The sequence below is a fragment of the Lottia gigantea genome (genome assembly GCF_000327385.1).
Source record: "Lottia gigantea unplaced genomic scaffold LOTGIsca_160, whole genome shotgun sequence".
NCBI lineage: Eukaryota > Metazoa > Mollusca > Gastropoda > Lottiidae > Lottia > Lottia gigantea.
Genome location: NW_008707966.1, coordinates 250,115 through 261,871, shown reverse-complemented (window position 1 = coordinate 261,871; position 11,757 = coordinate 250,115). Strand labels below are relative to the sequence as shown.

The window sequence follows — 11,757 nt, the reverse complement described above, 5'->3', positions numbered from 1 at the left end:
TAATAACCCCTATGCTTGGCAAGAGCAGATCCCTCGTCAAAAACCCTACTACCCTAACAACAGAGGCCAATATCACAGGATGGAAAGACGACCGCATCATGGACAGAGCAATGGACAGAACAATAGATCACATTTTAATCAGCACAGAAACAGACAGGGCCAAAATATCCTTAGAAACCACCAACAGAACCACAATAAAAACCAACAATCAACAATCTGGACTATCAGAAACATCTGCCGCTTCGATCAGAATGTTCTACCAACTTCTGCAATGCCTTCACCATATCAATGCGGTATCAAAACAATTGGATGGTTCTTTAAGTCTTGGCCTTTCGAAAAAGGTCTCTCATCTGAATGAGTTCATTCAACCTGCTCTAAAAAATCCCATCATCTCTTTGGCGATTGAAAAAATTAATCAAACTTGGGCAACAAGTATTCTTTCGGCTCTTAAAAATCATTATAATTCCTGGTAAAAACTAAAGTAGACTTGATCAAATCACACTCAAACAAACATACAAATTGAGTCTTTTTCATCTGCTTTAAATTGGGCTAGGAAAGTTTATAAATCTCGTTTACAACAAACTGTAGTCAAACAGTTCAAATCACTTTTGGCAGATATTAAAAATACGGCTTCAGAAGTACTTGAGGATATGGATGTAGGCAATGTAGAGTTGGTAGAAGTATCTCTTCCTCCAACTACCAAAAACAGATTTAGTTTCATGCCACAATCCACTGGGAAACCAAAACGGAACAGATCATATTCCCGAACAAGTTTTCCATCCTCTTTTGAAACTCCTTCAAAACGAAAACATATCTCAAGCCGAAGATCTTCTCTACCGAATTCACCTACAGACCAACCTACTAGTTTGCTTTCCACTTCAAATATAATGAACATAAATACACTATCTACTTCATCATCACCTCACAGATCTCTCACGATTGCACCGTCTTCTTCAGCACCTTCTTCATCATCACCTCGTAGGTCTCTTACGATTGCACCGTCTTCTTCTGCAGCATCGTCTTCATCATCTTCTTCAGCATCACCTCGCAGGTCTCTTACTTTTGATAAGACACTCACCCCATCTTCTTCATCATCAACTTCTTCTGTCACCAACCAGCCAGCATCATCTAGACCCTTTACTAAACCACGCGTTCATACCCGACAGAGTGATAAATCCAAATTCAATCTACCAAAACCATCCAAACCTATTCTCATCATTGGATCGTCAAATTTAGGCCGTATCCCAGAAGGCACCTCAGAAACCCAAATAGAGAGCTTTTCAGGCGCATGAATCTGTCATTTGAAGTCTATCATCACTAAAGCAGAAGCCAGTCAAGTACTAAATAAAGTAATAGTACATGTAGGTCTAAATGATAAACAAGAAGATGGTAATTTCATCCACATCCAAATGTTGGAACTGCTGTCAATTGTCCGAAACAAGTTTCCAAAAGCCTCCCTGTATGTCACACCGATACCAGTTTCTTTATCTTTAAAACGAGCATGTCCTGGAGCCTTCAAGAACCTATCAAAATTCAATGAACTTATCACAGCTAAACCACCAACCAATACCACTACCATTCCAGAATACTCCGGATCCATTAAAGTTCAAAACGATAATATTCATTGGACAGAGATGACAGCCAAGAATGTATTTTCTCACTGGATGGCCCATTTAAACTAGATGCGGGGGGTGGACCGAAACTGGATAAAACAGTAGTGAATCTGAGCTCAAAATCATTATCTGTAATGGAAAAAAGTCTATTGGACAAAACCCTTAAATTTATACCCACGGCAGTGCCTTCATCCATTGACAAAATTTTAGATGCCACTTGCAAATTCGAACGATTAATAAAACTGGCCTATTTTTACAGAAAAACCCTTGGTAGAGGAACCCGGAAGAAGTTTGTGGAAAAATCAGAGTGGACTCCACCAGATGCCCTAATACATATTGATATTTTAGAAATTTGCGATAACATGCGATTTCAAACTTCTCTCTTACCATTGGTAAAAGAAAATAGCAACTTGACGCGCGCTGAAAGGACCATTTTAAACAACCTAAAGAACGATAAAAATATTATCATACGGAAAAGTGATAAAGGAAGCTTGTGTGTCATCTTAAACCGTGAAGATTACATTAAAGAAGTTGAAAATCAATTAAACATACGCGAACATTACCAAATTTTAGATGCTCCGATTTTTAAAGAAACCAGCAGTGTGATTAATGACATTTTAAAAAAATTATTGAATGACAAAATTATTTCAGATAAACAATACAACTATCTCCCGAAGATCCATAAGAACCCGGAAACAGAATGGTTTTTACCGAACACTATACTTAAGGGTCGACCAATCATTTCAGACTGCTCCAGCGAATCTTATCGAGTCTCAGAATACATTGACCATTTTTTGTTACCCTTAGCGTGCCAACATCCATCATATCTAAAAGACACATCCGATTTTGTTGAAAAAATAAAGAGTTTAGAAATCCCGGAAAATACCTTCTTCATATCAATGGGCGTTAGTAGCATGTATACCAATATTGACTTCGAAGCCGGTTTGAACGCTGTAAAAAATTGCTTTGAGAGAACTCCTGACCCAAAAGGGCCCGATTCTGAAATTCTTAAATTACTCGAAATTTGTTTAAAACGGAATGATTTTTATTTTAACGGTAAGGCTTATCTTCATACTTCAGGAACAGCAATGGGTAAGAGATTTGCCCCAAGCTATGCCAATATATTCATGGCTGAATGGGAACGCGAAATTGATTTGATCTCTCCTTTCAAACCACTTTTCTACGGACGTTTTTTGGATGACATATTTTTAATTTGGCAACATACTATTCAGGAATTCTGGCAATACTTCGAAATTCTAAATAACCATCACCCATCAATCAAATTAACAGTGATATATAAGTGATCACAGCATGGACTTTCTCAACACAACAGTATTCAAAGGACCGGATTTTAATGAAACTAGGAAGGCTGATATTAAAGTATTTTTCAAACCCACTGATACCCACCAACTTTTATTGAAAAGCTCTTTTCATCCTAAACATACATTTTCAGGCATAATAAAATCGTTTTTTTACGGTTTCGTAGAATTTGCACCAGAATAGAGGATTTTGATGATGCGTGTTAATTAGTCTTTAAGAAATTGCGAGAGCGGGGATATTCAAAATGATATCTCCGCAGCATTAAAAGCAAAACTCTTTCAAGAATTGAGAATCGGAACACAATCCTCGTTCCGGTAAACTCTAATCAATCTTTCGGATCATGGCCGTGCAGATCTACAAGATGTAGAACCTGCTAGCATATTTCAACAACCAATTCTTTCTCTAATAAGCATAACGGTAAACATTTCCCTATTATCGATGAGCTTTCTTGTACCAGCACAAATATCATTTACCTAATTTCATGCGACAAATGTCATTTACAATACGTAGGCGAAACTAAAAACTCTTTGAGAGAAAGAATTAACGGCCATCGTTTCGACATCTCCCATCATCTGGATAAACCTATTGGGAACCATTTCAACTCTCTCAACCATTCCCTCGCAGATATGAAGGTGGCGCCCATTGAAAAGGTCATCGCAGAAGAAGACACCAACCCTAAAAGTTCAAGACTATACAGGGAGAGCTTTTGGATGAATCAACTAAAAACTATTTCACCCTGTGGACTAAATATACAGTTTGATTCTCAAATAATCCCATTTGTTGCTCCATTCAATAACATTTCTTGCCAAGCATCCCGAATTATCAAAAGATACTACACAGAGTTACAAAATAAATTTCCCACTATTTTTTACAAAAAATTAGTCATAGCTTATTCGAAAAATAAAAATCTACAGGATATAGTTGTTCGTGGTCGACTTGACCCCACCGATGATGTAGAGTGATCTAACAGAATTAAATATTTTCATTTTCATTGTCATTGTACTTTATAGTATATAATAGTCTAAAACAATTTATTTTCTATACCTGCAGCCATTAATCGCTTTTCTTCATTATTCCAGAAAATTTTTGAATTTTTTTTTATTTTAAATAGGGTTCATCCTTGGGTGATTATGAACATTCACGCCAAGTTTTGTCAAAATTTGTCAAACATTGTGCCTTCTAGAGTTTTTACAAGTAAAAACTGAACTCATGAATTGATCTTGTTGAATGTATATCATGATTTTTACCCATATAGATTAGACCAGGCTTACTCTATTCAAAACACCTGATGGTACTTGAGGAGTCCACAACTCTACAATAATTACTTCCTGATGATGTCATGCTTTGGACAAGATTATGGAATACTGGAATTACTTTGGTTGTTTTTTTTCAATAGGGTTTATCCTTGGGTGATAACAAACACTCACACCAAGTTTCGTCAAAATCAGTCAAGAATTGTCCCTTCTAGAGTGTTTACCGGCAATTGTGGATGGACAGACATAAGCTACATCAATATATGTTTCACATTTCATGTGGGCATATAAAAAATCAGACACCTTTAAAGTCCATTTAACACTGACTTTCTCTGATGTCTTTACCTTCTTATATAATATACAGATATATATCAGGACCTTTCTTTAATCTTTCAATATACAAAACTTAAATAAAATGATAATAACTGTAGCTGATATATTAGCCAAACAAATCTCCTTTTATTGGCATCTTCCCATGCAGAACATCATTTATCTGTCCAGAACAAGAATATAAAAACTGTATCTTTAAGTTTAAGAAATCTTGTGACTGAGTTATTAATTCATCTTATTCCAGAAATGATGAAATATAACGAAGATTAACGGAAGAATACTACCCAGCCAATCAGGACTACCAAAGAGCTTTTCTTCAAATTTCTAAATGAAGTATTCATTTCATCCCAGGTCTGTATATATGAGGAAAAACAACTCTCCCTTCTCGAAATACAACAGAAGCAATTCATTGCCATCACACACCCTGGCTACATAAATCAGAGTAAAGAAGATATATAAGTTCAGCTGATACACCTGAAACTTTGCTCACCTTCTATTATTAGGTTTGAGCTAAAATTTCAGGCACCTCAGACAAACCTCAAGTTATTAATCAAACTGGATCAATGTAACAGTGGAATAGCTCAGTTGGTAGTAAGTTAGATTGTTGTCTGCTAGGACAGTGAAATAGCTCAGTCGGTAGTGAGCTAGATTGTTGCCTGCTAGGTGTTTATAAACTCCAAAACAGCTGAGATCTACATGTGTAGACAAATTTACTCCAAAATCAAATCAAAACTCTGTCTTCTTCTCAAACAAATTTAAAAACAACAGGAAAATAACACCCTAAAAAAAACTTACAATTACCGGTAAAAAAAATAAATTCAAAAATTACTTACAACTAAAAAAAACTCGAAAAATACTTACAACTAAAAAAAACTCAAAAAATACTTACAACTAAAAAAAACTCAAAAAAAAAACTCAAAAAATACTTACAACTAAAAAAAACTCAAAAAATACTTACAACTTAAAAAAACTCAAAAAATACTTGCAACTTAAAAAACTAAAAAAAAAACTAAAAAAATACTTACAACTTAAAAAAACTCAAAAAATACTTGCAACTTAAAAAACTAAAAAAAAAACTAAAAAAATACTTACAACTTAAAAAAACTAAAAAAAAAACTCAAAAAATACTTACAACTTAAAAAACTAAAAAAAAAACTCAAAAAATACTTACAACTTAAAAAAACTCAAAAAATACTTGCAACTTAAAAAACTAAAAAAAAAACTCAAAAAATACTTACAACTTAAAAAAACTAAAAAAAAAACTCAAAAAATACTTACAACTTAAAAAAACTCAAAAAATACTTGCAACTTAAAAAACTAAAAAAAAACTCAAAAAATACTTACAACTTAAAAAAACTAAAAAAAAAACTCAAAAAATACTTACAACTTAAAAAAACTAAAAAAAAAACTCAAAAAATACTTGCAACTTAAAAAACTAAAAAAAAAAATTAAAAAATTACTTACAACTAAAAAAAACTCAAAAATTACTTACAACTTAAAAAGATAGCTTGCCAGGCAAGGTAATATACGCTCACTGGCAGCTTTGATTTTGATCATAGATATCTAGCAGTTACAGTAACAATCACCAGTATGAAATATTCAACCTTCAGTCATACACTTCTTTTGAACTCTTTAGGGCAATACTGAATAATATTGAGTATGAGTTATTTCCCTTGTTCTTGAAAACATGTTCAATCTTTAGCTTGTGAAAACTCTAGAAGACAAATATTCAATTTTCAGCGCAATAATGAATAATAAAACCAAGTTTTGTCAAAATCCAGAAAGAATCATGCCTTCTAGAGTTTTTATGAGCTACAAATTGAACGATTTTTCAAGAATAAGGGCAATAACTTATACTCAATATTTTTAGATTCTTCTGATTTTCAATAGGGTTCATCCTTGGGTGATAACCAACACTCAAGCCACATTTCGTTAAAATTCGTCAAGAATTGTCCCTTCTAGAGTTTACAAGCTAAAATTTGAACGCGTTTTCAAGAACAAGGGCAATAACTAATAGTAAATATTTTTCAATTTTTCTGATTTTCGATAGGGTTTATCCTTGGGTGATTACCAACACTCATACCAAGTTTCGTCAAAAGAATTGTGCCTTCTAGAGTGTTTACAAGCTAAAATTTGAACGCGTTTTCAACAACAAGGGCAATAACTCATAGTAAATATTTTTCGATTCGTCTGATTTTCAATAGGGTTCATCCTTGGGTGATTACAAACAACCATACCAAGTTTCATCCAAATCAGTCAAGAATTGTGCCATGTGGGCGTATAAAAACTAAAAAAAAAAAAATTACTTACAACTAAAAAAAATCAAAAATAACAACTAAAAAATCAAAAAATCCGAATAACAACTAAAAAAAAAATAAGCCAATAAACAAGTACAAAATCCCCACATTACATCTAACAATAACCACAGCTTCAACACAAAAAAATAAATAATTATGACTTACCCAATAAGAACAGCAAGCGGGAACGGTCGGCCATTTTGTATTAGATTTAATTCCAGTGTTATGAACAAAGATAGGTCTAGATTTTCCTTAGTAATGTTAAACTGGTGTACATTCATTACACTTCTTTTCAATAGATGTTGACTAGAACTATCAGGCTACAGTGAAAAAAATATACTTTCTTCAAGGTTGTAACTACACCAAGGAAAATGCCTCATGCTGAATTTGACAAAAAATGGTTAACCATCCAGAAATGTCTATTTTTAACATGTTTTCAGTATATGAATTACTTTAACACCAAAAGTATTTATCTCATTATACCCATATTCACAGTTGTCCAAGATCTTGTTGATATAAATGTAAACATCAAAGTTGATAAAATTCTGATAAAAACCGGTTGCCTCTTTCTCTACCTGACAGGATATTTGAGGCCAACTGACTGACAGAAGAGATGGTATTATACAGCCATATTCAAATCTTCAGCTCACCTCTTTTTTATTTCTTGGAATCCAGATTTCAACCAGATTGTCGTCATCTAAATTTTGTATAACTGGTTGCCTGCCCTGACAACTATAAATATCTAATGAAACAACCTGTGATTGTATCTGAAATGAAACAAAGAGGAGTTTTACATCCTACTTTTTTACACCTGTTAGTGTTAATATGGACTCACCACCCTATGTTGTGTCCATTTAGAAAAATTTTGCTAAGACAAGGGAGTTAGCCTTTGCTTTTCTCATGTCAGCAAGTGTCTAACTCACTGAGCCACCACAGCTCCCCTTATTTACCAGCAAACTATTACACTGACCATAATATGTACCCGTAACAAAAACTCAACAACAGATTGGCTCCATCGTAAAAAAATGAAATCTTAGGGCAATAAAATTTCTTTAAAGGTGATGAAAAATTCCAACAAATATAAAAATTTGTATGATTGAAAATAGAAATTGATTGAGAAAAAATCATGTTTTCATATTTCTTTAAGAAAATAGAAAAAAAAACAAGAGTTATCTACCTTTGAAGAATATCTTTCATTGTAACCAAACGGATTCTGTGTAAATGTAGTCATGTGAGCTTGGTAGCAAGAATCTGTGTCATTTGCTGTAACTTTTGGAATAATGAAACTGGCATCTTTAATCTCAATTTTCTGTTTCTGTCCAGTTAAGAAATGGGTAGCAATGACAGATACAAATTCGGCCATTCTTTTTATTGGTTCCTCTCCAATACTATGATGTCGCAGCTCCAACTAAAATTCATTAATGAAAATCAGAAATTATATAGAAATTTGGAACAAAGATAGTAATGCAAAGAGTGGAAGGAACATGTGGCCACATAATTCCAAATAAAATCAAAGAACACAAAGTAGAATTCAAAACTTACTACAGCATTAACTCATCTTTCCTTCTTATTACAGTTGACTGGGCTATAAATTTGTACAGTTTTTATCTTTGTAAAATATGATGTTTATTTTGTCTTAAAATAAAAATATATTAAAAGTATGTTTTTATTGTTACTTGATGGGCAATTACATGCAAGATGAAAATTAACTTGATATCTGTCATACTTTAACTAAGCTATCCACAACTCTTAAAGCTTCACTTGTGACCATCTTTAAACCTCTGTTGTTCGGAGTTAATGGAGATTGTAATACAGCTTGCATGATGTTAGAAACAGCCCGGACAGCAAGAGTTAACAAATCAGGAAAACCAGTTTTAAGGTTGGTTGATAATGACTCTGTTTCTTCATAAAGGGACTGTAAGACTTCTAAAGCCTTCAATAATGATGTTTTCGTCAACTGAAAAACACAAACATTTGCAGAATAAAAAAAATGCAAAGAAAAATTCCAAAACTAGGAGTTAATTGGAGAACATCATTTTCCCTCAGTAGCTTAACAGGCTTTTTATAGAAATGCTAAATCATACATCATGTCCTTATAATGATACTTGTCACAGGATAGTTTGTTGTTGATAATTTTCTATGGAACATTTCCTCACATATTTTACATCATTTGGACAGAACAATATTGCGGAATTGAAAACTTAACATAAACATGAGCTTTAATTTATGTTAATTAATACAAAACCAAATTCTTTCAAGAATAGTCACAAATGTGAACAGACAGAGATACATCAGATTGTGGGCGTTTGAAGATTGATTTTCATTCCTTAAAACAGAAATTGATTCCAACTACTATTAGTTTTTTTCTTGTAGTACAATATGGCAGCAGGAAACATGGGTATTGAAGAGTTAAGTGCTCCATCAACAAAAGAAATCAATACACAGAAATCAATGGCCACAAACCAAGATGTCTTTGATGTTTGGTGGATAATACTAAACTCTACTCAACTCCACTTGAGATTTCTAAATACCGCAAAGAAGATTACTGCCACAAGAGAAACCTTATTTTCTAAGATTACAGTTAAAGGGATTGTACAGAGGTTTTCTAAACAGGGAATACAGGCATACTTATAACATTGATTTGCATTATTCCAATTTTCAATCAGACGTCTTTGATTCTTACAATAGTGACATCTTATAATGCTTATATTAATGGCACTATAATTTGTTGAGTTAAAACTTTCAGATAATGTTGGGGCACATTTCTCTAGATTTTGGATTTTATCAATTTGAGTGCACAACTTTCCTGACCTACTTTAAAATAGAAGTGTTATTTTTCATTTCGTTAGCCAGAGTAACAAATCAGAGAAATCAAACTAACGAAAGATGTCACAGTCTATTTTACAGATCAGTTCCAAATTAGTTATCTGGCCAGTAGAAATAAGAAGAACAGAGTGGGCTGTGGCATAGTTGAATAGAGTGTTGAAATCTTTACAAGACTTAATTTGAGAACCTTAGTTGTTATCCTTGTAAAAAATACTTGTTTCATTCTTTTTCTTTCTAAAATTTGACTTAAAGATATAAGAAATCAATTGGATCAATTCAGAGTATAGAATTCATAGTTGAGACAATGTACTTAACCATCTAATGAACTGTACTGTCTCTAGAGTATCCCCAGAGGCAACCTAACCCAACATTTGATCAACAGAACGAGTGAAATTAAGTGTAATCTAAAGAGAAATTTCAGTAAAACACGACTAAGCCATAATCGAGATAATCATTGGCATTAAAAATCTGTGTATAAATCACTTATTTTAACGATCAATAGAAATTGAATGGTGTCGACTCGACAACTATTCAATTCTCCATTAAACCTTTTTCATGTTCTCAAACTTCAGTAAACAAACCAGAATGGCTATAGCCAATTTATTGTGTCGTTCTTTCTCCCAAGTAACAATGGCAGAAATTGGCCAGGGATCTCGTTTCCAACTCGTTTGAAAGGAAATAATTGCGTATTGGCCTTTTTGATTATACTGATCAAACATGGTGCATACAATTTAATATTGATTACATCTCTGAATCAGGAGTTCCTTCTTATTTCTGAATTACAGTTTTCATGAAATTTTCCTCATATTTCAAACTATCTATATATCAGAAACTATAATAATAGCATAATTGTTCATAATTTTCCGCCATACTTGAGTTGGTCTTCTTAATATTTCTACTACCAATTAAAGGGATGGTAATGTGTTTTTCTATACTATTTATGTGTATCAGGAAGACTGATAGCATTGATTTACATAATTCTAATTTTAGATCATATATGTCTTATTAAAGGGATTATATGTGTATAAAAGACAATGATAACGTGAATTTACACCACTCCAATTCTCAATCAGACATCTGTGTTTCATGCAATTTCATCAAAACTAAGCATTTTCCCAAAAGCTGCTAATTATTTTTACAGGCAATCATGACATCATAAAATACTTAATAATTATCAAAATTAGTGCTATTGCTATCATAACTAAACAAAAGAAGACAATCCAGTCCATAAGACATCAGATAGTTCTTCAGACAATTCTCTAATTAAATACGGGTATAAGCATGAGCCTGTATGTTTATAAGAATCAAACCCTCTTTTCCCCCCCCCGAGATTGATGTATGTTTAGAAGAATCAAACCCTCCTTTCCCCCCCGAGATTGATGTATGTTTAGAAGAATCAAACCCTCCTTTCCCCCCAAGATTGATGTCAGATAAATCCTCAACCAATACCCACTCAATATTTCTTTAATCTTCATTTTCTTTCAACACTTAATGAAGTAAAAATATTGTCCAACTCCAACATTAGATAGAGACAGGCTGTAGCCATTTTTAATTAAAGAATAACACACCAGAAGTAATTGAAAGGAAACTTAGAGAGAAGTTATAATATTACTGACACTGTGTCATCAATATTTTGATTTTTGCAACAAAGAAAGTTTGATTGCAGGGGTTATTTGGTCAGATGTGGTCATATTTCAACATTATTTCACTCACTTCTTGACCAAACATAAACCCTAACAAATTCTAAATTTCACCATGAATTAATTGGAAGCAAAAAACCAACTGGACACTTCTTACCTCAGATGGTACTTCTGTAGTAGATACTAATGATTGGGCAACTTGAAGAATTTCAACCTGTAATAGAATTATATGAATGTCAAATTCAGGACATTTAAAAATACTTTAATTTCTCAAAACAAAATGGCTGCTTGTATTAAAGAAGGCGATATTTCATTAAACGAAAGAAAAACTAACACAGATTAGAATGAAAATAATATTTTAAATGATTTATTCATAATGCACTTTTCATTTTCATCCCTTCTGATTCCCTTTATGAAAATATCCTTTAAAGAGATTCTAAATAGGATATTGTATTGGGACCTTTTAGATTTACAGTAA

The 11,757-nt window shown here is 32.8% G+C and overlaps 2 protein-coding genes across 2 annotated transcripts in view; both read right to left on the bottom strand.

The window, feature by feature from the left end:
* Window positions 1–922: 922 nt before the first annotated feature.
* Window positions 923–1,600, bottom strand: LOTGIDRAFT_173470 (hypothetical protein; the record flags this gene model as incomplete). The annotated part of the gene is made up of 2 exons (XM_009051204.1): window positions 923–1,140; window positions 1,360–1,600. The coding sequence occupies 2 exons, from the start codon at window positions 1,598–1,600 to the stop codon at window positions 923–925; spliced, it is 459 nt and encodes a 152-aa protein (XP_009049452.1).
* Window positions 1,601–4,858: 3,258 nt separating this feature from the next.
* LOTGIDRAFT_173469 (hypothetical protein) overlaps window positions 4,859–11,757 on the bottom strand; it is a gene marked incomplete at both ends in the record, with an annotated part of 40,475 nt that continues 33,576 nt past the window's right edge. Inside the window, 7 exons of the mRNA XM_009051203.1 lie at window positions 4,859–4,944; window positions 6,827–6,828; window positions 6,979–7,133; window positions 7,464–7,580; window positions 7,991–8,221; window positions 8,540–8,770; window positions 11,437–11,493. Of these exons, the coding sequence (XP_009049451.1) occupies window positions 4,859–4,944; window positions 6,827–6,828; window positions 6,979–7,133; window positions 7,464–7,580; window positions 7,991–8,221; window positions 8,540–8,770; window positions 11,437–11,493 (879 nt within the window). The remainder of the gene's footprint in view (window positions 4,945–6,826; window positions 6,829–6,978; window positions 7,134–7,463; window positions 7,581–7,990; window positions 8,222–8,539; window positions 8,771–11,436; window positions 11,494–11,757) is intronic.